Source organism: Entelurus aequoreus, linkage group LG04 (genome assembly GCF_033978785.1).
Source record: "Entelurus aequoreus isolate RoL-2023_Sb linkage group LG04, RoL_Eaeq_v1.1, whole genome shotgun sequence".
Classification (NCBI taxonomy): domain Eukaryota; kingdom Metazoa; phylum Chordata; class Actinopteri; order Syngnathiformes; family Syngnathidae; genus Entelurus; species Entelurus aequoreus.
In genome coordinates, this window is record NC_084734.1 from 4,067,487 (window position 1) to 4,094,306 (window position 26,820).

The 26,820-nt window shown below is 38.8% G+C and overlaps 4 protein-coding genes and 1 pseudogene across 4 annotated transcripts; all 5 read left to right on the top strand.

Annotated features, from left to right (window-relative positions):
• The first annotated feature begins 2,048 nt into the window (after positions 1-2,048).
• On the top strand, positions 2,049-4,597 carry LOC133648126 (protocadherin gamma-A3-like). Its single transcript, XM_062043907.1, has 2 exons — positions 2,049-4,484; positions 4,574-4,597. The coding sequence occupies exons 1-2, from the start codon at positions 2,049-2,051 to the stop codon at positions 4,595-4,597; spliced, it is 2,460 nt and encodes an 819-aa protein (XP_061899891.1).
• A 1,188-nt stretch (positions 4,598-5,785) lies between these two features.
• Positions 5,786-9,900, top strand: LOC133648127 (protocadherin beta-16-like). Its single transcript, XM_062043908.1, has 3 exons — positions 5,786-5,804; positions 5,911-6,000; positions 7,448-9,900. The coding sequence occupies exons 1-3, from the start codon at positions 5,786-5,788 to the stop codon at positions 9,898-9,900; spliced, it is 2,562 nt and encodes an 853-aa protein (XP_061899892.1).
• A 2,433-nt stretch (positions 9,901-12,333) lies between these two features.
• Positions 12,334-17,608, top strand: LOC133648128 (protocadherin beta-8-like). Its single transcript, XM_062043910.1, has 3 exons — positions 12,334-12,729; positions 14,029-14,781; positions 17,546-17,608. The coding sequence occupies exons 1-3, from the start codon at positions 12,334-12,336 to the stop codon at positions 17,606-17,608; spliced, it is 1,212 nt and encodes a 403-aa protein (XP_061899894.1).
• Positions 17,576-22,250, top strand: LOC133648129 (protocadherin beta-8-like). The gene is made up of 3 exons (XM_062043911.1): positions 17,576-18,125; positions 19,425-20,177; positions 22,188-22,250. Exons 1-3 carry the CDS (start codon positions 17,730-17,732, stop codon positions 22,248-22,250), a joined length of 1,212 nt encoding a protein of 403 aa, XP_061899895.1. The 5' UTR covers positions 17,576-17,729.
• LOC133648130 (protocadherin gamma-A12-like) lies at positions 22,228-24,860 on the top strand (annotated as a pseudogene).
• Positions 24,861-26,820: the final 1,960 nt, after the last annotated feature.

The following is a 26,820-nucleotide window of genomic DNA, read 5'->3' on the forward strand; positions in this document are numbered from 1 at the left end:
TAGTATTGTCTAGTAACGTGCGGCATTCATCATGCCATCAGTTTTGACTTATCCCCTGGGCCTTTGTAGCTTATACATTCCCAAAACATTAGAAAACCACCTGCATGTTTCACCATAAGAATGGTGTACCTTTCATCATGATCTGTGTTGATTCTTCATTTAGGGTTGTGGCCGCAGCAGTCAGTGTTGGTCTCGTCTCATCCTTTCAAATAAGTTTGTTCCAGACATTTTAAGGCTTGTCTCTATGCCGTATGCTGAGTATTGTACGCAGGCTGCATAGCTGTAAGTTCCTAAAACTGCCTTTATGTTTGCTGAAGTTATGTGTGGGTTTTTCATTGCATCCCAAACAGTTTTGTGGCAGTTGTCTTTCAAGTGTTGCTGGCCTTTTTTCCTGAATTTTCCATTTTCCACTTCTAAGTTACAATTTGAACGATACTGATTGGCTTTCTCAATTCTCTGGATATCTGTTTGTGTAATTTCCTTGCTGTTGTATGTAATGTAGTTCAACTACAGTACCGTCTCCCACAGGTCAGTTAATGGTGTGCTTTCTTTCCGCATGAACTGGAATAACTGGTGCTGCATTGGTTGAAACATGCAGTGGTCTATTAGGAGCCCAGAAACTGCACTGGCCTTTTATACACACACATTACTTACAAACAAACAAATCACAGGTGAATATGGTTACCTTTAATATTCATGTAAACCTGTTTGTGTCAATGTGTGTGTGTTATCAGGCCAAAACCTCCAGAGAATATGCTCTAGGAGTCATTTAGGTAATGTATTTTGTAAATATGATCTAAAAAGAGCAAACACAACCGCTTGATGTCTTCACTCTGCAAATAAATATGAGTGAAAGAAAACTATTTGTAATATTGTTAATATTCTGTGGGAAATGGACAGCAAATAACACATTTTGCAATATGAGCACAACTGTAGGTTTATTTTAAGAGATACTTGTATATCAACAATTCTGCACACATAATTGTGTTCTTAATCATTAGGCCTTCCAAAATTGCCTTCAGTGTATTGTATTGATATAATGCAGGACACATATTGCATGTTTGAAGAAGGTTTTTGTCCATTGTTTTATCATTTCAAGTCCCCCATTTGTAGGGACATTTACTTTTATTCTGCTACCCAACAAAATAAGATCTTGTGTGGATCCTCAGATTGATGTCAGTCTCAAATAAATGCATCAATATTGAATGTGACTCTCCTCTTTTGGTCATGTTGACTTCTCCAATGTTGTTATTGCTTTTGTACTTACATGTCATTATTTGTGTACTGTGGAGGAACATATTCATCAGTTTCTTAAGCCAGTGTTTAACAGTGGATATTTAGTTGCCAATGTTTTTGTTCAGGGCCACTTACAGTAGGACAAAGTGAGCATGTCAGTGCTTTATCAATGTGCATCTGCTGTTGACCTATCCATGATGTCTCTTTAATATTAGAATGTAATATATAATAACATTAAACAGTAAGGAAACGTTGTTTGTACTTATTATATTGCTTGGTACGAAGTTAACAATTAAGTTTCTCGGTCTCTGTCCATGGTGCTGAAAGGCAGCTGAGGGAAAAAAAAAGTCATCTTGTACTAAGCTTCTTATACTAGTTGTATTACATTAATAAGCATTGTTACTCTTACTATGCATCTATCACTCAGTTGTATTGATTGCATATATATTTCTATAAATAAAACATCCTAAAGACAAAACAGAAAGTGTTGTATTTGTATGGCCTACGGTTATTTTTAATTACTATTACAACATTTAGGTGCACATAGTGTGTGCAGGAACATTTGTTGTCTTGATGATTTTGGTGGAGCTGGAACAATTTCACACTTCAGCCTCTAAGGGACGCTATTGCATGGGAAATGAATGTGATAGTTACGTGATGCAGTGCAGCGTCTTTCTCTGTCACTGGCATTTATGGAAGAGAGCTCGTATGAACAACAACTGAGCTAAATAACATCGTCACTGATCAATGCTTCTGGCTGAAAATAGCCTAAGTATTTATTGTTTAGAGTCATTTTATTATTATTTTTTCACATGGAGTCCAACGATGACATTTGCAGTGGAGGAGGAAGATGCCGTTGCTTTTGGCGAGGGGCGGCCTCTCTCTTTGTCTTTTTGTGTTTTTTCCTAAACGGAACGGAGGCACAAATCCGCTATTCGATCCCAGAGGAGATGAAAAAAGGCTCACTTGTCGGCAATGTGGCCCAAGATCTCGGTTTGGATCTAAAAAGACTCCGTTCTGGGCGTGCCCGCATCGTGACGGGGGAGAACGTCCAGTACACGGAGCTGAGGACGGACAAAGGGCTTCTGGTCGTCCATGAGAGGATAGATCGAGAGCAGCTTTGTGGAGACGTGACGCCGTGCAGCTTCACCTTTGAGATTTTACTGGAAAACCCCATGGAATTACACCCTGTGACCATCGAAGTGTTGGACGTCAATGACAACGCCCCCGCCTTTAAAAATAATCATTTGCAATTTGAAATAAGCGAGTCTGCTGCTCTTGGCTCCCGTTTTGTTCTGGAAAGTGCACATGATGCTGATGTGGGTGCAAACGGTCTGCAGAGCTACATTTTAACTCCGAGTGATCATTTTGTTTTAAAGGAACATGTCAGTCCTGGAGGCAGTAAATATGCAGAAATGGTGCTGCAGAAAGGATTAGACAGAGAAGAACAACCCCGACTTTCTTTAAAATTAGTGGCTGTAGATGGTGGAAATCCACAGAGATCAGGTACAGTAAATATAAATATTAACATCCTGGATATAAATGATAATGCTCCTGTTTTTAACCAAACGACTTATAAATCTAAAGTGGTTGAAAATGCAGTAAAAGGCACTCACGTTCTAACTGTGAATGCAACTGACGCAGATAGTGGATCAAATGCAAAAGTGACTTACTCATTTTCAAAATCAAATGCAGAAATAGAAGATACATTTCATATAAATGAGGAAACAGGATGTATAACTGTAGCAAAACAAATAGATTATGAAAAAGAAAAAACAATAGAGTTCATGGTTGAAGCTAAAGATCAAGGTGGACTGGCTGACTCTGCTAAAGTGGAAATAGAAGTACTAGATTTAAATGATAATGTTCCAGTCATAAATGTGATGTCCTTCACTAGTCCTGTGTCAGAAGACTCCCCAGCTGGTACCACTATTGGTATCATTAATGTTAAAGACCTAGATTCTGGAGAAAATGGTCACGTCAGGTGTGCCATTGAGGGCCGTGTTCCATTTAGAATTAAATCCAATGTGAGAAATTATTTTGCATTATTGACTGATGCTGACTTAGATCGTGAAAGTGTGCCAGAATTTAACATCACTGTTGTTGCATCAGATTCTGGCTCACCTCCTCTGTCGAGTAAAATGACTTTTAATTTGAAGGTTTCAGACGTGAATGACAATGCTCCTGTGTTCCCGGTCAGCTTATATACTGCAAGTGTTGCAGAAAATAACCATCCAGGTGTTTCTGTGCTAAAAGTTAGTGCTAAAGACCCTGATGAAAACCAGAACGCTCGTGTTTCTTACATGTTGGAGGAGCATGAAATCGGAGGAACTCCAGTTACTGAATTTGTGTCCGTTAATGCAGAAAGTGGAGTCATTAGTGCAGTTCGCTCATACGACTATGAACAAATTAAAGAACTGGTGTTTACTGTCAGAGCTCAGGATGGAGGTTCTCCTCCTCTCAGCAGCAATGTGAGCGTTCGCATGATAATCCAGGACCAGAACGACAACGCCCCCCAGGTCCTGTACCCGGTCCAGACGGGCGGCTCGGTGCTGGCTGAAATGGTGCCTCGTTCAGCAGATGTGGGCTACCTGGTGACTAAAGTGGTGGCTGTTGATGTGGACTCTGGACAGAACGCCTGGCTCTCCTATAAAGTGCACAAAGCCACAGACAGGGCGCTGTTTGAAGTGGGCCTACACAATGGAGAAATAAGAACTGTCCGCCAAGTCACTGATAAAGATGCTGTCAAACAAAGACTGAGTGTTCTAGTGGAGGACAACGGGCAGCCCTCTCGTTCAGCTACAGTCATTGTTAACGTGGCGGTGGCGGACAGCTTCCCTGAAGTGCTGTCAGAGTTCACTGACTTTAGCATGCACGACAAGGAGTACAATGACAAGCTGACTTTTTACTTAGTCTTGGCTTTGGCTGTAGTCTCCTTCCTCTTCATCACCTGCTTGCTGCTCATCATATCAGTCAAAGTGTACAGGTGGAGACAGTCTCGCGTCCTCTACCACTCCAACCTCCCTGTCATTCCATATTATCCACCACGTTACTCAGACACTTTGGGGACAGGGACTCTCCAACACGTGTACAATTACGAGGTGTGCAGGACCACCGACTCCAGGAAAAGTGACATGAAGAATATGCAAGCCATGAGTCAAAGTTTAGTGAGTGTGGATGGAGCTGATGCTGATACACCACATGTGACCAAGCAGATGTCAGGAAACTTTTCACAGATGTCAACTTTGGTGAGTCTCATGTTTCACTATTATCTATATCTGCTTTTTATGTCTGAAAACTTACTCAGCTTTAATGCCAGCTCAATACTTTTTTCCAGGGCGGTGGAAAGTTCATGTTCTAAAGTCACTTAACTTTGATAGTTCAATGTGCGGCTACAATATTAATAGCTTATTGTTTTTTTCCACTGCTGATTTTGGAACAAGAGGAGGGTGGAATATATTAGCAATTATAAAAATGAAGCTGTTATTCTATCCATCCATCCATTGTCTACAGCTTGTCCCTCTCGACTGGAGCCTATCCCAGCTGCATTCGGGCAAAAGGCAGGGTACACCTTGGACAAGTCGCCACCTGAAGCTGTAATTGAATGTGCTTATTTTTGAGGCTGTCCTTGACCAAATACCCCTCCATCCATTTTCTACCGCTTGTCACTTTCGGGGTCGGGGGGGTGCTGGAGCCAATCTCAGCTGCATTCGGGTGGAAGGCGGGGTACATCCTGGACAATTCGCCACCTGAAGCTGTAGTTGAATGTGCTTATTTTTAAGTCTGTCTTTTACCAAATATATTTTTTTTATAAATTGTCTTTCTGGAAGGCCCATCTTTAGTATTTGAGCTGATCAATATTCTTATGCAACTATTTACAGTACATGTCCCCTACCATCAAATCTCCGTATGTACACTACCGTTCAAAAGTTTGGGGTCACATGTAAATGTCCTTATTTTTGAAGGAAAAGCACTGTACTTTTCAATGAAGATAACTTTAAACTAGTCTTAACTTTAAAGAAATACACTCTATACATTGCTAATGTGGTAAATGACTATTCTAGCTGCAAATGTCTGCTTTTTGGTGCAATATCTACATAGGTGTATAGAGGCCCATTTCCAGAAACTATCACTCCAGTGTTCTAATGGTACAATGTGTTTGCTCATTGGCTCAGAAGGCTAATTGATGATTAGAAAACCCTTGTGCAATCATGTTCACACATCTGAAAACACTTTAGCTCGTTACAGAAGCTACAAAACTGACCTTCCTTTGAGCAGATTGAGTCTCTGGAGCATCACATTTGTGGGGTCAATTAAACGCTCAAAATGGCCAGGAAAAGAGAACTTTCATCTGAAACTCGACAGTCTATTCTTGTTCTTAGAAATGAAGGCTATTCCACAAAATTGTTTGGGTGACCCCAAACTTTTGAACGGTAGTGTATAGTTCTGAGTTGATCCCTCACCTGCACCTAGGTGACAGGTGAGGGATCATGAATATATCATATGTACTATTTTTTCATTTTTTTTAAATGACCCTTCTTTGTTCCACATGTGCACTTATGAAAAATGTGAGTGAATGCTGATCTTGTTGTTGATTGCTGATGGATCGAAAATACCAAATTAGTTCGATAAACCTGCTCGTCACAATGTTATTGATGTAGCCCACTTCTGCAGGGACAACATGTCTAAACCTAGCGCTATATCAGTGTCAACGTCACTTCTGTAATTTAATCTCAAATTGTTTGGCACTAATATTTACACACAGTTTGTCAGTAAATAGCCACAGAACATTCTGTTTTGTCTCTAGTTTAGTTTAGTGTCCCTTGACTATAACCACATCTTAAATACAGTGCTGCATTGAATACAAGTAGTATTAGCTTTTGTCCCCTTTGTTGAAACAATGCCTCAAATACTAAAGATAATGGAAGTATATTTAACTTCGCAAACTGCAGAACATTCACACAAAAAAACATGCTCAACTATAAGTTTGGAATATTGTTCAGTCTATAAAGTTTCTGTTTGACATTGAACAACAATCTAGCTCAATCTCAAACGTTTTAAATTAGATTAAAATGATAACTGCTAGTAATATCAAAACATGTGTGCGTTGTGTTGACTTTAGGCCGTCTGCATATGAGGTCATCTTTTAGTAATTACATTAAATATTTCCTTTGAGATTTTAATAAAATATACAATATTACATGGTTTTAGGTGTGTGTCTGTAAATGTGTATGCGTGTGACACTGATAGTTTTATTGAAGTGTCTTAATTACTTTATTGTCATTGAGCCATATAAGGTTAATTCCACAAATCCAGTAAAGTGTCAGCACCATAGACATTATCCGTGCATCACAATATTTAGTGAACAGTACATGTCTTCTTCCCAATGTTAATGTCCCGTTATGACAACTTTTTTTAAGTTTAGCATAAGTAATTTAAGTCACCTCTTGTACAGTCACAAATGTAAAATTGTGAGTTTGTGAGGAAATGACTAAATCAAACATTGAATTACAATTTCATTTTGAAAGATAGAATATGAAATACAAAATAAGTCTGATTTGCTTGCACCATATGTGATTTTTTGTTTTCCAAAAAAAAACAAACTTTGATTTTAAATTTCATACAAAAAAAATAATTCTGACACCTTGTTAAAAAATCTGAAATATATTGTTTGAGGTCTATTTCTAAACGTAATTAAATCAAGATCATTTTTATAGTATGTTGTTCTTTCTGATCTGAACATTTTTCCAACAAGGCATTAACATTTTGAAAAGAGAAGTTCACCAATGATCATGGTAATATTTCTAGGTCTTAAAGAGTTGAATGAAAAAATATTTCGCATATTTGAATATTTTTTATTCAATATATTGACCATTATATGTATTATTAGTCGTTTTAACATTGAATGATTCATTTAAACTGTTAATACACAAACAAGTGTACTACTGTGAAAATGCTCTGAGGGCCGCTGTTGACACGTCATTGAATAAGAGTGAACATATTCAGTGCTGTGGTCCTATTGGTCTCCTTTTAGAGCTTCACTGCTGAGAAAGACGACCGTCTGCTCGCCATTTGAAGAACAATATCTTGTGTGGATCATTAATTTTATTTCGGATTTATTGTTTGAGGAGTATCTACTTTAATTTTGAAGGATTTTTGACATCTTTTGTGGTTTTGAGGATGGATTGTATGTGGATGAACGCAGTCAGAGGCCGATGGCGCGCACTGTTTGTCATTCTTTGTCTCTGCGAGCTGAGCTCAGTGAGTGGACAGGCTCGCTATTCCATACCGGAGGAGCAGGCAGAAGGCTCTTTTGTTGGAAACATTGCCAGAGATTTGGGCTTGGATGTGGCCAGACTAGTAGCAGGTAAAGCTCGTATTATCACCAAGGAAGATCGGCAGTATGTTGATTTAAAGCGAGACAAAGGCACACTTGTTATTAAAGAGCGCATCGACCGAGAAGAGCTTTGTGGAAAGACGACGCCCTGCAGCTTCACTTTTGACATCATTTTAGAAAATCCAATCCAGCTTTATCGTGTAACAGTGGAAGTTATAGATATTAATGATAATAGCCCCTCTTTCCCTCAGCATGAAATTAATTTAAAAATTACAGAAAATGCTGCAGTGGGCACCCGTTTCTCTCTTGCTAATGCAGCTGACACTGATGTTGGTATTAATGATATTCAGAAATACGCACTAAAACCTTCAGATAATTTTAAATTAGAAATACAAAGCCAGCCGGACGGAATGAAGGTAATAGAAATGGTTTTAGAGAAGCCTTTAGACAGAGAGGAAGAGGAGACTCACACTCTCATGTTGATTGCTTCAGATGGCGGTGAGCCACATAGATCAGGGACGGTGAGAATTCAAATCACTGTGCTGGATGCCAACGATAACGCACCTGTGTGCAGCCAGCCTGTTTATAAGGTAGATGTTCCAGAAAATTCACCTGAAGGAACCGTAATTACTACTGTTAGTGCAAATGATGCTGACTCAGGCCTCTATGGTGACGTCACGTATTCGACTCCGCATGTGACGGTGGAGGCAAAACAACTTTTTCTCGTGAACGTCAGAACGGGAGATATCAAAGTTACAGGCAAAATCGATTTTGAAAAATCTAAGAGCTATCAATTAAATGTCCAAGCTAGTGATCATGGAGGCTATGCAGACACATGTAAAGTTATAGTTAACATAATTGATGAGAATGACAATGTTCCTACAATTAAATTAATGTCATTTTCTCAGTCCATACCTGAGGATTCTCCCCCAGGTACAACTGTAGCTGTTTTTAACGTGAATGATGAAGACTCTGAGAGCAACGGTGTTGTCAAGTGCTCCATTAATTCTGACGTCCCTTTCAAAATTGAGTCTTCATTAACAGGTTATTACACCATAGTGACAGAAAACTTCTTAGACAGAGAAAGTGTTTCTGAATATAATGTTACCATAACAGTGTCTGACCAAGGCTCTCCTCCTCTGTCTAGTAGTAAAACCATCAACGTTAAAATATCTGACGTGAATGACAGCCCGCCCAAATTCCATCAGTCAGAATACAGTAAGAATGTACCAGAGAACAACTCTCCTGGTTTTTCTGTGTTTACTGTCAGTGCTAGTGATGCAGACTGGGGCCAGAACGCTCGAGTGTCTTACTTCCTGGAGGAGAAAGAAGTTAATGGAGTAGCTGTGTCTTCTTTTGTCTCAGTCAACTCAGAGAACGGTGTCATCCACGCAGTCCGATCTTTTGATTACGAACAAATTAAGTCCTTTGACTTTAACGTTACTGCCCGCGATGCCGGATCCCCTCCTCTCAGTTCTGTAGCCACAGTTCACATCCTAATACAGGACCAGAACGACAACGCCCCCCAGGTCCTGTACCCGGTCCAGACGGGCGGCTCGGTGCTGGCTGAAATGGTGCCTCGTTCAGCAGATGTGGGCTATCTGGTGACTAAAGTGGTGGCTGTTGATGTGGACTCTGGACAGAACGCCTGGCTCTCCTATAAAGTGCACAAAGCCACAGACAGGGCGCTGTTTGAAGTGGGCCTACACAATGGAGAAATAAGAACTGTCCGCCAAGTCACTGATAAAGATGCTGTCAAACAAAGACTGAGTGTTCTAGTGGAGGACAACGGGCAGCCCTCTCGTTCAGCTACAGTCATTGTTAACGTGGCGGTGGCGGACAGCTTCCCTGAAGTGCTGTCAGAGTTCACTGACTTTAGCATGCACGACAAGGAGTACAATGACAAGCTGACTTTTTACTTAGTCTTGGCTTTGGCTGTAGTCTCCTTCCTCTTCATCACCTGCTTGCTGCTCATCATATCAGTCAAAGTGTACAGGTGGAGACAGTCTCGCGTCCTCTACCACTCCAACCTCCCTGTCATTCCATATTATCCACCACGTTACTCAGACACTTTGGGGACAGGGACTCTCCAACACGTGTACAATTACGAGGTGTGCAGGACCACCGACTCCAGGAAAAGTGACATGAAGAATATGCAAGCCATGAGTCAAAGTTTAGTGAGTGTGGATGGAGCTGATGCTGATACACCACATGTGACCAAGCAGATGTCAGGAAACGGTTCACAGATGTCAACTTTGGTGAGTCAAATATTTCACTTGTTCTTTATTTTTATGGCAACGTTCAATGCTTCAAGTAAAATAACATAACTGCTGCCCTATGGTGTTGAAATATTGACATTTCAAACTGTCCTTACGCACAGCTCAACTATATCGTAGCATATCGGTTTCCAACAGGGGTCCTTGACTGCTCAATGCTTCTCAATGAATAGCTAACATGGTTTTACAAGTGAGGAGATTACAATTATTCCTCGTTTTATCAATGGACAGACATTATTATGTATGCATGCAGCAGTGTGAAGTGGAAGTTAAAATAAATATCATAAAAAGTTAAATATTTATACCATTCTTTGTTTGTTTTCCATTTGACAACTGCCATTGATTTAAAGAGAGTTCGTTTATTACTACTCTCCATGCTCAGCAATGTTGTGGTCGGCAAAGGGAACAGTGTTCCTCCTGGTGACGTCACAGAGCACGTGACTGGCCTGCTCTTTATCTCCCGGTAAATCCGTGAAATGTATACTGTTTTGATCATATCTTTTTACTCGCAAAAGTTTGTTGGTAATATAAATCAGTTATGATCCATCCATCCATTTGCTACCGCTTGTCCCTTTTGAGGTCGCGGGGAGTGCTAATAGGCAATGTGTTTTTCCATAATGCTAGTGTTAATGAAAGCTATGAATGATCACTGATTTAGTGCTGTTGCAAAATCTGGTATATAGGAGAAGAAGAGTTCATCTTTCCTGATCCGAGACAATATGTTAAGATTTAAAAATGCCTGAAAAAACAACAATTGGGAATAAAGAATCGCAGGTAAAAGGAAGCGTAACAGAAGTCATTTGTATTTCATTATTAAGTCTTTATAATGCACTATGTAATACAATAATACACTATAGCAATATTTATTTTTCATGCATGCAGGCAGGATGTTAAATTGTGAAGCTCATGTGGTTGGCTTTGGAGCGTTTGACGAATGTAATGTGTGATGTGACGGTGAGGGAGGCAAAGCTGGATGTAAACAATTGTCTCAAAAAGCTAGCTCACAAATGGAGTTTTTCCCTTGTTTTTTTTTTTTGCATATAATAATTGTATTTATTATCTTTATTTTTGTCATTTAAATATCTCTCATGCATTTTGTTCACAATGTGAGTGACTTGAGTAAACTCAGAATTAGTAACAGTATCAGAATCATTATGAATATTTAAGGTATAAGTTAAGATTTAAAAAGGCCTGAAAAAACAACAATAGGGACTGAAGAACGACGCAATCGCAGAGTTAAAAGGAAGCGTAACAGAAGTAATTTTTATTTCATTATTGTGTCTGTATATTGCACTATGTAATGCAATAATACACTATAGCAATATTTATTTTCATGCATGCAGGCAGCATGTTAAATTTTAAAGCTCATGTGGTTGGCTTTGGAGCGTTTGACGAATGTAATGTGTGATGTGACGGTGAGGGAGGCAAGGTTGGATGTAAACAATTGTCTCAAAAAGCTACCTCACAAATGGAGGTGTTGCCTTTTTGTTATTTTTTCATATAATAGTTGTATTTATTATCTTTATGTTGGTCATTTAAATGTCCCTCATGTATTTGTTGTACACTGTGAGTGACTTTAGAATTAACTCAGGATCAGAAACAGAATCAGAATCATTAGGAATATTTAAGGTATAAGATCTTACTACAAAACAAAACGTGGCTTACATCATCGTTCATAGCCCCCCAAGGAGTCGAGACGGCTAAATATTGCACTAAAACAAGGTGCCTCTATGACCAGTTTTATTTTAATCATATATTCAAGATATTTGAGTAGGGGTCCCCCACTCAATAGCAATTTTAGTTTGGAGGTCCTTGGCCCAATAGACGTTGAAGACACCTGCTATAGGACATCAACGATTATATTCTATGCTGACTTTGTATTTTTTCTTTTCCACCATAGCAAACCAACAATATTTTACAGTATAAATATTTTAAAATAGGGACTGAACATGAACTACATCTGAAAAAAGTACATAATATCAAGTTATAGGATCATAAAACAATTTTGGAAATGAATGTTACATGATAAATAATGCATTTAGTAATGGTGTTTCGATATTATTCAATATATTGCCTTTGTCTTATGTCAACCATATCTTTATCTGTCAGATAATTAATAGGCTGAACTCGTATTTTTGCATTTATCTGAAAAAATGAAGAACAGTGTTTTAGACTGATCATGCATTGTATGTGAAACTGTTGAGTAATATTGTTGTACAGTGGTAGAATATAGATGTGAAATTCACCATTTCGACTGTAAGGGACGCTCTTGGTCAGCATTTGAATGTCCTTTCATTCAGTCCATCACTGACTATGTCATGAAGCAGTCGCGCTGTGTTCATTTGAGCTTGAGGACGCAGTAGCGTCAACAACTATATCCAGACCTTTTTGTTCATTTTAAGTCGTTTTGGATCGAAAATGAACGGATATTTTTGAGGAAAATTTGTAGTTTGATTTACGGATTACTTATATTTCTATTGGAAAATGGCACCTCGAAAATGCGTCGCCGACGCACGATGGATTTGGCGATGGTTTTCTGGCCCACGACACCAATTGGGACTGCTTATTTGCATCTTTTATTTGGTCACCACGGTAAGTGGTCAGATTCGTTATTCTATCCCAGAGGAGATGAAGAAAGGCTCAGTGATCGGTAATGTGGCGCAAGATCTCGGCTTGGATGTGAAAAGGCTGCGTTCAGGGCGGGCCCGCATCGTGACGGGAGAAAACGTCCAGTACACCGAGCTGAAGACAGACAAAGGGCTTCTCGTCGTTAACGACAGAATAGACCGGGAGCAGCTTTGTGGAGATGTGACGCCATGTAGCTTCAGCTTTGAGGTCATTTTAGAAAACCCGTTAGAATTGCACAGAATCATTGTTGAGGTTTTGGATATAAACGATCATGCTCCCATCTTTGCAAATAATGAAAAAGCTCTCATATTTGAAATAAGTGAATCAGCTGCAGTAGGAGTGCGCTTTCCTCTACAGAGTGCAGAGGATGAAGATGTAGGACAAAACGCATTACAGAATTACATTTTGTCACCAAACGACAATTTTATTCTGAATCAGCATGCAAATCCAGATGGCAGCAAATATGTTGAAATGGTGCTCCAGAAGCCTTTAGACAGAGAGCAACGTCCCCGTTTGTCTTTAAAATTAATTGCAGTGGATGGAGGAACACCACAGAGATCTGGTACAGTAAATATAGAAATCAACGTGTTAGATGCAAATGACAACGAACCCATATTTAACCAATCAGAATATAAAGCAGCTGTTATAGAAAATGCAGTGAAAGGAACTAGTATAATTACTGTAAATGCTACAGATGCTGACAGTGGTTCATATGGACTCATCACATATAGTTTGTCCAAAATGAAAGGAAGTGCAGCAGAAATATTTAATATTGATGAAAAAACAGGCACTATTTATGTGTCCGGTCAAATAGATTATGAAAAGGACAGAAAATATGAAGTGAGGGTGGAAGCAAAGGATCAAGGTGGGCGAATTGGTACCAGTAAAATTATATTTAATGTAATTGATGTCAATGACAATGCTCCAATTATTAATATAATGTCCTTTTCAAGTCCTCTGTCTGAAGATTCACTTCCTGGTACAACAATTGCAATTCTAAACATTAAAGATGCAGATTCTGAAAGAAATGGACAAATAACATGTTCCATAAATAGAAAACTACCTTTTAAATTGGAGAACTCTTTGACACATTATTACAATTTGATTTCAGATCAGTACTTTGATAGAGAGTCTGTCCCAGAATATAACATAACAATAACAGCCACTGATCTTGGAACGCCCCCTCTTTCTACCTCAACAAAGTTACATCTTAAAATCTCAGACATTAATGACAATGCACCATTATTTGATAAAAACATTTATTCTGCTTATGTGTCTGAGAATAATTCTCCTGGCATTTCCATATTTGCTGTCACTGCTAGAGATGCTGATCGGAATCAAAATGCGAGAATATCTTATCTTTTAGAGGACACACAGATAAGTGGCAGTCGTGTTTCTACTTATGTTTCTTTAAATTCTGAATCTGGTACTCTCAGTGCTGTTCGATCATTTGATTATGAGCAAATTAAACAACTGGACTTGGTGGTCAGAGCTCAGGATGGAGGTTCTCCTCCTCTCAGCAGCAACGTGAGCGTTCACATCTTGATCCAGGACCAGAACGACAACGCCCCCCAGGTCCTGTACCCGGTCCAGACGGGCGGCTCGGTGCTGGCTGAAATGGTGCCTCGTTCAGCAGATGTGGGCTACCTGGTGACTAAAGTGGTGGCTGTTGATGTGGACTCTGGACAGAACGCCTGGCTCTCCTATAAAGTGCACAAAGCCACAGACAGGGCGCTGTTTGAAGTGGGCCTACACAATGGAGAAATAAGAACTGTCCGCCAAGTCACTGATAAAGATGCTGTCAAACAAAGACTGAGTGTTCTAGTGGAGGACAACGGGCAGCCCTCTCGTTCAGCTACAGTCATTGTTAACGTGGCGGTGGCGGACAGCTTCCCTGAAGTGCTGTCAGAGTTCACTGACTTTAGCATGCACGACAAGGAGTACAATGACAAGCTGACTTTTTACTTAGTCTTGGCTTTGGCTGTAGTCTCCTTCCTCTTCATCACCTGCTTGCTGCTCATCATATCAGTCAAAGTGTACAGGTGGAGACAGTCTCGCGTCCTGTACCACTCCAACCTCCCTGTCATTCCATATTATCCACCACGTTACTCAGACACTTTGGGGACAGGGACTCTCCAACACGTGTACAATTACGAGGTGTGCAGGACCACCGACTCCAGGAAAGGTGACATGAAGAATATGCAAGCCATGAGTCAAAGTTTAGTGAGTGTGGATGGAGCTGATGCTGATACACCACATGTGACCAAGCAGATGTCAGGAAACTTTTCACAGATGTCAACTTTGGTGAGTTAAATATTTTACCATTCTTTGTCTGTTTTCCATTGACAACTGCCATTGATTTAAAGAGAGTTTGTTTATTACTACTCTCCATGCTCAGCAATGTTGTGGTCGGCAAAGGGAACAGTGTTCCTCCTGGTGACGTCACAGAGCACGTGACTGGCCTGCTCTTTATCTCCCGGTAAATCCGTGAAATGTATACTGTTTTGATCATATCTTTTTACTCGCAAAAGTTTGTTGGTAATATAAATCAGTTATGATCCATCCATCCATTTGCTACCGCTTGTCCCTTTTGAGGTCGCGGGGAGTGCTAATAGGCAATGTGTTTTTCCATAATGCTAGTGTTAATGAAAGCTATGAATGATCACTGATTTAGTGCTGTTGCAAAATCTGGTATAAAGGAGAAGAAGAGTTCATCTTTCCTGATCCGAGACAATATGTTAAGATTTAAAAATGCCTGAAAAAACAACAATTGGGAATTAAGAATCGCAGGTAAAAGGAAGCGTAACAGAAGTCATTTGTATTTCATTATTAAGTCTTTATAATGCACTATGTAATACAATAATACACTATAGCAATATTTATTTTTCATGCATGCAGGCAGGATGTTAAATTGTGAAGCTCATGTGGTTGGCTTTGGAGCGTTTGACAAATGTAATGTGTGATGTGACGGTGAGGGAGGCAAAGCTGGATGTAAACAATTGTCTCAAAAAGCTAGCTCACAAATGAAATTTTTCCCTTGTTCTTTTTTTTGCATATAATAATTGTATTTATTATCTTTATTTTTGTCATTTAAATATCTCTCATGCATTTTGTTCACAATGTGAGTGACTTGAGTAAACTCAGAATTAGTAACAGTATCAGAATCATTATGAGTATTTAAGGTATAAGTTAAGATGTAAAAATGCCTGAAAAAACAACAATAGGGAATGAAAAACGACGCAATCGCAGCGTTAAAAGGAAGTGTAACAGAGGTCATTTTTATTTCATTATTGTGTCTGTATATTGCACTATGTAATGCAATAATACACTATAGCAGGGGTCACCAACGCGGTGCCCGCGGGCACCAGGTAGCCCGTAAGGACCAGATGAGTAGCCCGCTGGCCTGTTCTAAAAATAGCTCAAATAGCAGCACTTACCAGTGAGCTGCCTCTATTTTTTAAATGTTATTTATTTACTAGCAAGCTGGTCTCGCTTTGCTCGACATTTTTAATTCTAAGAGAGAAAAAACTCAAATAGAATTTGAAAATCCAAGAAAATATTTTAAAGACTTGGTCTTCACTAACTGACAAAGAAACAGATAACAGATTCGGTGTCCAGTTCAAAGTGTGACATGACTTATTTAAAAATTTGAGAGTTGACTTTGGTATTTTACATGAGTTATTATTTGTACAAACATGGTGCAAAGTAATTCATGATTTGTTCAAAAATGTTAGTGGCTAGCTAGTTAAAATGGGATATTGTGATTTCACAAGACTGTCTTAGAAGTCATCATTTGAAAATGTTCAATTTGAAAAATGTGCACTTAGAGAAAATATAAAAATAAAGTGTTGCATATTGATATTTATCTGTTTCTATATATATTTATTGTGAGAAATCAAGATGATCAGTGTTTCCACAAAGATAAATATCATTAATTATTAATAATAACATAGAGTTAAAGGTAAATTGAGCAAATTGTCTATTTCTGGCAATTTATTTAAGTGTGCATCAAACTGGTAGCCCTTCGCATTAATCACTACCCAAGAAGTAGCTCTTGCTTTCAAAAAGGTTGGTGACCCCTGCACTATAGCAATATTTATTTTCATGCATGCAGGCAGGATGTTAAATTGTGAAGCTCATGTGGTTGGCTTTGGAGCGTTTGACGAATGTAATGTGTGATGTGACGGTGAGGGAGGCAAAGCTGGATGTAAACAATTGTCTCAAAAAACTAGCTCACAAATTGAGTTTTTCCCTTGTTCTTATTTTTTCATATAATAATTGTATTTATTATCTTTATTTTTGCCATTTAAATATCAATCATTCATTTTGTTTACACTGTGAGTGACTTTTGAGTTAACTCAGAATCAGAAACAGAATCAGAATCGTTATGAATATGTAAGGTAATATCTTATTATAAAACAAAACATGGCTTACATCATCATTCATAGCCCCCCAAGGAGTCGAGACAGCTAAATATTGCACCAAAACAAGGTGCCTCTATGACCAGTTTTATTTTAAACATATATTCAAGATATTTGAGTAGGGGTCTCCCACTCTATAGCAATTTTAGTTTGGAGGTCCTTGGCCCAATAGACGTTGAAGACACCTGCTATAGGACATCAACGATTATATTCCATGCTGACTTTGTTTTTTGTTTTTCCACCATAGCAAATCAACAATATTTTACAGTATAAATATTTTAAAATAGGGACTGAACATGAACTACATCTGAAAAAAGTACATAATATCAAGTTATAGGAACATAAAACAATTTTGGAAATGAATGTTGCATGATAAATAATGCATTTAGTAATGTTGTTTCGATATTATTCAATACATTGCCTTTGTCTTATGTCAACCATATCTTTATCTGTCAGATAATTAATAGGCTGAACTCGTATTTTTGCATTTATCTGAAAAAATGAAGATCAGTGTTTTAAACTGATCATGCATTGTATGTGAAACTGTTGAGTAATATTGTTGTACAGTGGTAGAATATAGATGTGAAATTCACCATTTCGACTGTAAGGGACGCTCTTGGTCAGCATTTGAATGTCCTTTCATTCAGTCCATCACTGACTATGTCATGAAGCAGTCGCGCTGTGTTCATTTGAGCTTGAGGACGCAGTAGCGTCAACAACTATATCCACACCTTTTTGTTCATTTTAAGTCGTTTTGGATCGAAAATGAACGGATATTTTTGAGGAAAATTTGTAGTTTGATTTACGGATTACTTATCTTTCCATTGGAAAATGGCACCTCGAAAATGCGTCGCCGACGCACGATGGATTTGGCGATGGTTTTCTGGCCCACGACACCAATTGGGACTGCTTATTTGCATCTTTTATTTGGTCACCACGGTAAGTGGTCAGATTCGTTATTCTATCCCAGAAGAGATGAAGAAAGGCTCAGTGATCGGTAATGTGGCGCAAGATCTTGGCTTGGATGTGAAAAGGCTGCGTTCAGGGCGGGCCCGCATCGTGACGGGAGAAAACGTCCAGTACACCGAGCTGAAGACAGACAAAGGGCTTCTCGTCGTTAACGACAGAATAGACCGGGAGCAGCTTTGTGGAGATGTGACGCCATGTAGCTTCAGCTTTGAGGTCATTTTAGAAAACCCGTTAGAATTGCACAGAATTATTGTTGAGGTTTTGGATATAAACGATCATGCTCCCATCTTTGCAAATAATGATAAAGCCCTCATATTTGAAATAAGTGAATCTACTTTAGTTGGAGTGCAGTTTCCTCTGCAGAGTGCAGAGGATGAAGATGTAGGACAAAATGCATTACAGAATTACATTTTGTCACCTAACGATGATTTTATCCTGAATCAGCATGCAAATCCAGATGGCAGCAAATATGTTGAAATGGTGCTCCAGAAGCCTTTAGACAGAGAGCAACGTCCCCGTTTGTCTTTAAAATTAATTGCAGTGGATGGAGGAACACCACAGAGGTCTGGTACAGTAAATATAGACATACATGTGCTAGATGCAAATGACAACCGGCCTGTGTTTAACCAATCAGAATATAAAGCAGCTGTCATGGAAAATGCAGTGAAAGGAACTAGTATAATTACTGTAAATGCTACAGATGCTGACAGTGGTTCAAATGGACTCATCACATATAGTTTGTCTAAAATGAAAGGAAGTGCAGCAGATATATTTAATGTTCATGAAAAAACAGGCACAATTTATGTATCTGGTCAAATAGATTATGAAAAGGACAGAAAATATGAAGTGAGGGTGGATGCAAAGGATCAAGGTGGGCTTACTGGAACAAGTAAAATTATATTTGATGTAATTGATGTAAATGACAATCCTCCAATTATTAATATAATGTCATTTTCAAGTCCTCTGTCCGAAGATTCACCACCTGGTACAACAATAGCAATTCTAAACATAAAGGATGCTGATTCTGAGAGAAATGGACAAATAACATGTTCAATAAATGGGAAAATGCCTTTTAAATTAGAGACGTCGTTAACAAATTATTACAATTTAATATCAGATCAATACTTTGATAGAGAGTCTATGTCAGAATATAACATAACAATAACAGCCACTGATCTTGGAACGCCCCCTCTTTCTACCTCAACAAAGTTACATCTTAGAATCTCAGACATTAATGACAATGCACCATTATTTGATAAAAACATTTATTCTGCTTATGTCTCAGAGAATAATTCTCCCGGCATTTCCATATTTGCTGTCACTGCTAGAGATGCTGATTGGAATCAAAACGCGAGAATATCTTATCTTTTAGAGGACACACAGATAAGTGGCAGTCCTGTTTCTACTTATGTTTCTTTAAATTCTGAAACTGGAGTTATTAGTTCTGTTCGATCATTTGATTATGAGCAAATTAAACAACTGGACTTGGTGGTCAGAGCTCAGGATGGAGGTTCTCCTCCTCTCAGCAGCAATGTGAGCGTTCACATCCTGATCCAGGACCAGAACGACAACGCCCCCCAGGTCCTGTACCCGGTCCAGACGGGCGGCTCGGTGCTGGCTGAAATGGTGCCTCGTTCAGCAGATGTGGGCTACCTGGTGACTAAAGTGGTGGCTGTTGATGTGGACTCTGGACAGAACGCCTGGCTCTCCTATAAAGTGCACAAAGCCACAGACAGGGCGCTGTTTGAAGTGGGCCTACACAATGGAGAAATAAGAACTGTCCGCCAAGTCACTGATAAAGATGCTGTCAAACAAAGACTGAGTGTTCTAGTGGAGGACAACGGGCAGCCCTCTCGTTCAGCTACAGTCATTGTTAACGTGGCGGTGGCGGACAGCTTCCCTGAAGTGCTGTCAGAGTTCACTGACTTTAGCATGCACGACAAGGAGTACAATGACAAGCTGACTTTTTACTTAGTCTTGGCTTTGGCTGTAGTCTCCTTCCTCTTCATCACCTGCTTGCTGCTCATCATATCAGTCAAAGTGTACAGGTGGAGACAGTCTCGCGTCCTGTACCACTCCAACCTCCCTGTCATTCCATATTATCCACCACGTTACTCAGACACTTTGGGGACAGGGACTCTCCAACACGTGTACAATTACGAGGTGTGCAGGACCACCGACTCCAGGAAAAGTGACATGAAGAATATGCAAGCCATGAGTCAAAGTTTAGTGAGTGTGGATGGAGCTGATGCTGATACACCACATGTGACCAAGCAGATGTCAGGAAACTTTTCACAGATGTCAACTTTGGTGAGTTAAATATTTTATCATTCTTTGTCTGTTTTCCATTTGACAACTTCCATTGATTTAAAGAGAGTCCGTTTATTACTACTCTCCATGCTCAGCAATGTTGTGGTCGGCGAAGGGAACAGTGTTCCTCCTGGTGACGTCACAGAGCACGTGACTGGCCTGCTCTTTATCTCCCGGTAAATCCGTGAGATGTATACTGTTTTGATCATATCTTTTTACTCGCAAAAGTTTGTTGGTAATATAAATCAGTTATGATCCATCCATCCATTTGCTACCGCTTGTCCCTTTTGAGTTCACGGGGAGTGCTAATAGGCAATATATTTTTCCATAATGCTAGTGTTAATGAAAGCTATGAATGATCACTGATTTAGTGCTGTTGCAAAATCTGGTATAAAGGAGAAGAAGAGTTAATCTTTCCTGATCCGAGACAATATGTTAAGATTTAAAAATGCCTGAAAAAACAACAATTGGGAATTAAGAATCGCAGGTAAAAGGAAGCGTAACAGAAGTCATTTGTATTTCATTATTAAGTCTTTATAATGCACTATGTAATACAATAATACACTATAGCAATATTTATTTTTCATGCATGCAGGCAGGATGTTAAATTGTGAAGCTCATGTGGTTGGCTTTGGAGCGTTTGACGAATGTAATGTGTGATGTGACGGTGAGGGAGGCAAAGCTGGATGTAAACAATTGTCTCAAAAAGCAAGCTCACAAATGGAGTTTTTCCCTTGTTCTTTTTTTTTTGCATATAATAATTGTATTTACTATCTTTATTTTTGTCATTTAAATATCTCTCATGCATTTTGTTCACAATGTGAGTGACTTGAGTAAACTCAGAATTAGTAACAGTATCAGAATCATTATGAGTATTTAAGGTATAAGTTAAGATGTAAAAATGCCTGAAAAAACAACAATAGGGAATGAAAAACGACGCAATCGCAGAGTTAAAAGGAAGCGTAACAGAGGTCATTTTTATTTCATTATTGTATATGTATATTGCACTATGTAATGCAATAATACACTATAGCAATATTTATTTTAATGCATGCAGGCAGGATGTTAAATTGTGAAGCTCATGTGGTTGGCTTTGGAGCGTTTGACGAATGTAATGTGTGATGTGACGGTGAGGGAGGCAAAGCTGGATGTAAACAATTGTCTCAAAAAACTAGCTCACGAATTGAGTTTTTCCCTTGTTCTTATTTTTTCATATAATAATTGTATTTATTATCTTTATTTTTGTCATTTAAATGTCCCTCATTCATTTTGTTTACACTGTGAGTGACTTTTGAGTTAACTCAGAATCAGAAACAGAATCAGAATCGTTATGAATATTTAAGTTATAAGATCTTATTATAAAATCAAACATGGCTTACATTATCAATCATAGCCCCCCAAGGAGTCGAGACAGCTAAATATTGCACTAAAACAAGGTGCCTCTATGACCAGTTTTATGTTAAACATATATTCAAGATATTTGAGTAAGATCCCCCACTCAATAGCAATTTTAGTTTGGAGGTCCTTGGCCCAATAGACGTTGAAGACACCTGCTATAGGACATCAACGATTATATTCCATGCTGACTTTGTTTTTTGTTTTTCCACCATAGCAAATCAACAATATTTTACAGTATAAATATTTTAAAATAGGGACTGAACATGAACTACATCTGAAAAAAGTACATAACATCAAGTTCTAGGAACATAAAACAATTTTGGAAATGAATGTTACATGATAAATAATGCATTTAGTAATGTTGTTTCGATATTATTCAATATATTGCCTTTGTCTTATGTCAACCATATCTTTATCTGTCAGATAATTAATAGGCTGAACTCGTATTTTTGCATTTGTCTGAAAAAATGAAGAACTGTTTTAGACTGATCATGCATTGTATGTGAAACTGTTGAGTAATATTGTTGTACAGTGGTAGAATATAGATGTGAAATTCACCATTTCGACTGTAAGGGACGCTCTTGGTCAGCATTTGAATGTCCTTTCATTCAGTCCATCACTGACTATGTCATGAAGCAGTCGCGCTGTGTTCATTTGAGCTTGAGGACGCAGTAGCGTCAACAACTATATCCACACCTTTTTGTTCATTTTAAGTCGTTTTGGATCGAAAATGAACGGATATTTTTGAGGAAAATTTGTAGTTTGATTTACGGATTACTTATCTTTCTATTGGAAAATGGCACCTCGAAAATGCGTCGCCGACGCACGATGGATTTGGCGATGGTTTTCTGGCCCACGACACCAATTGGGACTGCTTATTTGCATCTTTTATTTGGTCACCACGGTAAGTGGTCAGATTCGTTATTCTATCCCTGAAGAGATGAAGAAAGGCTCATTGATCGGTAATGTGGCGCAAGATCTCGGCTTGGATGTGAAAAGGCTGCGTTCAGGGCGGGCCCGCATCGTGACGGGAGAAAACGTCCAGTACACCGAGCTGAAGACAGACAAAGGGCTTCTCGTCGTTAACGACAGAATAGACCGGGAGCAGCTTTGTGGAGATGTGACGCCATGTAGCTTCAGCTTTGAGGTCATTTTGGAAAACCCGTTAGAATTGCACAGAATCATTGTTGAGGTTTTGGATATAAACGATCATGCTCCCATCTTTGCAAATAAAGATAAAGCTCTCATATTTGAAATAAGTGAATCTACTTTAGTTGGAGTGCAGTTTCCTCTGCAAAGTGCAGAGGATGAAGATGTAGGACAAAACGCATTACAGAATTACATTTTGTCACCAAACGATAATTTTATACTGAATCAGCATGCAAATCCAGATGGCAGCAAATATGTTGAAATGGTGCTCCAGAAGCCTTTAGACAGAGAGCAACGTCCCCGTTTGTCTTTAAAATTAATTGCAGTGGATGGAGGAACACCACAGAGGTCTGGTACAGTAAATATAGACATACATGTGCTAGATGCAAATGACAACCGGCCTGTGTTTAACCAATCAGAATATAAAGCAGCTGTCATGGAAAATGCAGTGAAAGGAACTAGTATAATTACTGTAAATGCTACAGATGCTGACAGTGGTTCAAATGGACTCATCACATATAGTTTGTCGAAAATGAAAGGAAGTGCAGCAGATATATTTAATGTTGATGAAAAAACAGGCACAATTTATGTGTCTGGTCAAATAGATTATGAAAAGGACAGAAAATATGAAGTGAGGGTGGAAGCAAAGGATCAAGGTGGGTTTACTGGAACAAGTAAAATTATATTTGATGTAATTGATGTAAATGACAATGCTCCAATTATTAATATAATGTCATTTTCAAGTCCTATGTCCGAAGATTCGCCTCCTGGTACAACAATAACAATTCTAAACATAAAAGATGCTGATTCTGAGAGAAATGGACAAATAACATGTTCAATAGATGGAAAAATGCCTTTTAAATTAGAGTCGTCGTTAACAAATTATTACAACTTAATATCAGATCAATACTTTGATAGAGAGTCTGTGTCAGAATATAACATAACAATAACAGCCACTGATCTTGGAACGCCCCCTCTTTCTACCTCAACAAAGTTACATCTTAGAATCTCAGACATTAATGACAATGCACCATTATTTGATAAAAACATTTATTCTGCTTATGTCTCAGAGAATAATTCTCCCGGCATTTCCATATTTGCTGTCACTGCTAGAGATGCTGATTGGAATCAAAACGCGAGAATATCTTATCTTTTAGAGGACACACAGATAAGTGGCAGTCACGTTTCTACTTATGTTTCTTTAAATTCTGAAACTGGAGTTATTAGTTCTGTTCGATCATTTGATTATGAGCAAATTAAACAACTGGACTTGGTGGTCAGAGCTCAGGATGGAGGTTCTCCTCCTCTCAGCAGCAATGTGAGCGTTCGCATCCTGATCCAGGACCAGAACGACAACGCCCCCCAGGTCCTGTACCCGGTCCAGACGGGCGGCTCGGTGCTGGCTGAAATGGTGCCTCGTTCAGCAGATGTGGGCTACCTGGTGACTAAAGTGGTGGCTGTTGATGTGGACTCTGGACAGAACGCCTGGCTCTCCTATAAAGTGCACAAAGCCACAGACAGGGCGCTGTTTGAAGTGGGCCTACACAATGGAGAAATAAGAACTGTCCGCCAAGTCACTGATAAAGATGCTGTCAAACAAAGACTGAGTGTTCTAGTGGAGGACAACGGGCAGCCCTCTCGTTCAGCTACAGTCATTGTTAACGTGGCGTGGCGGACAGCTTCCCTGAAGTGCTGTCAGAGTTCACTGACTTTAGCATGCACGACAAGGAGTACAATGACAAGCTGACTTTTTACTTAGTCTTGGCTTTGGCTGTAGTCTCCTTCCTCTTCATCACCTGCTTGCTGCTCATCATATCAGTCAAAGTGTACAGGTGGAGACAGTCTCGCGTCCTCTACCACTCCAACCTCCCTGTCATTCCATATTATCCACCACGTTACTCAGACACTTTGGGGACAGGGACTCTCCAACACGTGTACAATTACGAGGTGTGCAGGACCACCGACTCCAGGAAAGGTGACATGAAGAATATGCAAGCCATGAGTCAAAGTTTAGTGAGTGTGGATGGAGCTGATGCTGATACACCACATGTGACCAAGCAGATGTCAGGAAACTTTTCACAGATGTCAACTTTGGTGAGTCAAATATTTCACATTTATTTATGTGTTTTTATATGACAAATTTCATTGATTTAAAGAGAGTCTGTGCATTACTACTCTCCATGCTATTTAAATATTGTTTTTAGCAGACATAACTCTCGATTCATAAAAGTACCTTAGGAAAATTGTTAGTATATATAATACCGTTAATAAATGTGTATTTTGCCCACTGGCAAATTAAAGCTCATCCATTTTTATAGTAGGTTTATCATTATTTGAAAACAGGGACGGTATATTGGTGAGTAAATATTTGTGAAAAACTCAACCAAACATGTTTATGTCTTACACTGGTCACAGTTTACAGGGATCATTTTCATCCTTTTTTCATAGCCGTATTATACATGGTGCTTTAAGTCATTCCAAAATATTTACTAAACATGTATGGGTTTATGAAGAAATACTGTTGAAAAATAATAACATTATCTATTACTTTTTATTTTGTAATTGTGCTCATAGTTTAACATACCCTGGTGGAACTTGTGATCTTTTGGCTATATTTGAGAATATAAATGGAAATACAAACATGTCAATGCTGATGGGTAAACATGTTCCTTTAGTATTTTCTGGTAACGTGCGGCATTCATCATGCCATCAGTTTTGACTTATCCCCTGGGCCTTTGTAGCTTATACATTCCCAAAACATTAGAAAACCACCTGCATGTTTCACCATAAGAATGGTGTACCTTTCATCATGATCTGTGTTGATTCTTCATTTAGGGTTGTGGCCACAGCAGTCAGTGTTGGTCTTGTCTCATCCTTTCAAAACAAGTTTGTTCCAGACATTTTAAGGCTTGTCTCTATGCCGTATGCTGAGTATTGTACGCAGGCTGCATAGCTGTAAGTTCCTAAAACTGCCTTTATGTTTGCTGAAGTTATGTGTGGGTTTTTCATTGCATCCCAAACAGTTTTGTGGCAGTTGTCTTTCAAGTGTTGCTGGCCTTTTTTCCTGAATTTTCCAATTTCCACTTCTAAGTTAGAATTTGAACGATACTGATTGGCTTTCTCAATTCTCTGGATATCTGTTTGTGTAATTTCCTTGCTGTTGTATGTAATGTAGTTCAACTACAGCACCGTCTCCCACAGGTCAGTTAATGGTGTGCTTTCTTTCCGCATGAACTGGAATAACTGGTGCTGCATTGGTTGAAACATGCAGTGGTCTATTAGGAGCCCAGAAACTGCACTGGCCTTTTATACACACACATTACTTACAAACAAACAAATCACAGGTGAATATGGTTACCTTTAATATCCATGTAAACCTGTTTGTGTCAATGTGTGTGTGTGTTATCAGGCCAAAACCTCCAGAGAATATGCTCTAGGAGTCATTTAGGTAATGTATTTTGTAAATATGATCTAAAAAGAGCAAACAAAACCGCTTGATGTCTTCACTCTGCAATTAAATATGAGTGAAAGAAAATTATTTGTAATATTGTTAATATGCTGTGGGAAATGGACAGCAAATAACACATTTTGCAATATGAGCACAACTGTAGGTTTATTTTAAGAGATAATTGTATATCAACAATTCTGCACACATAATCTTGTTCTTAATCATTAGGCCTTCTAAAATTGCCTTCAGTGTATTTTATTGATATAATGCAGGACACATATTGTATGTTTGAAGAAGGTTCTTGTCCATTGTTTTATCATTTCAAGTCCCCCATTTGTAAGGACACTTGCTTTTATTCTGCTACCCAACAAAATAAGATCTTGTGTGGATCCTCAGATTGATGTCAGTCTCAAATAAATGCATCAATATTGAATGTGACTCTCCTCTTTTGGTTATGTTGACTTATCCAATGTTGTTATTGCTTTTGTATTTATATGTCATTCATTTTGTATTGTGGAGGAAAATATTCATCAGTTTCTTAAGCCAGTGTTTAACAGTGGATATTTAGTTGCCAATGTTTTTGTTTAGGGCCACTTACAGTAGGACAATGTGAACATCTCAGTGCTTTATCAATGTGCGTCTGCTGTT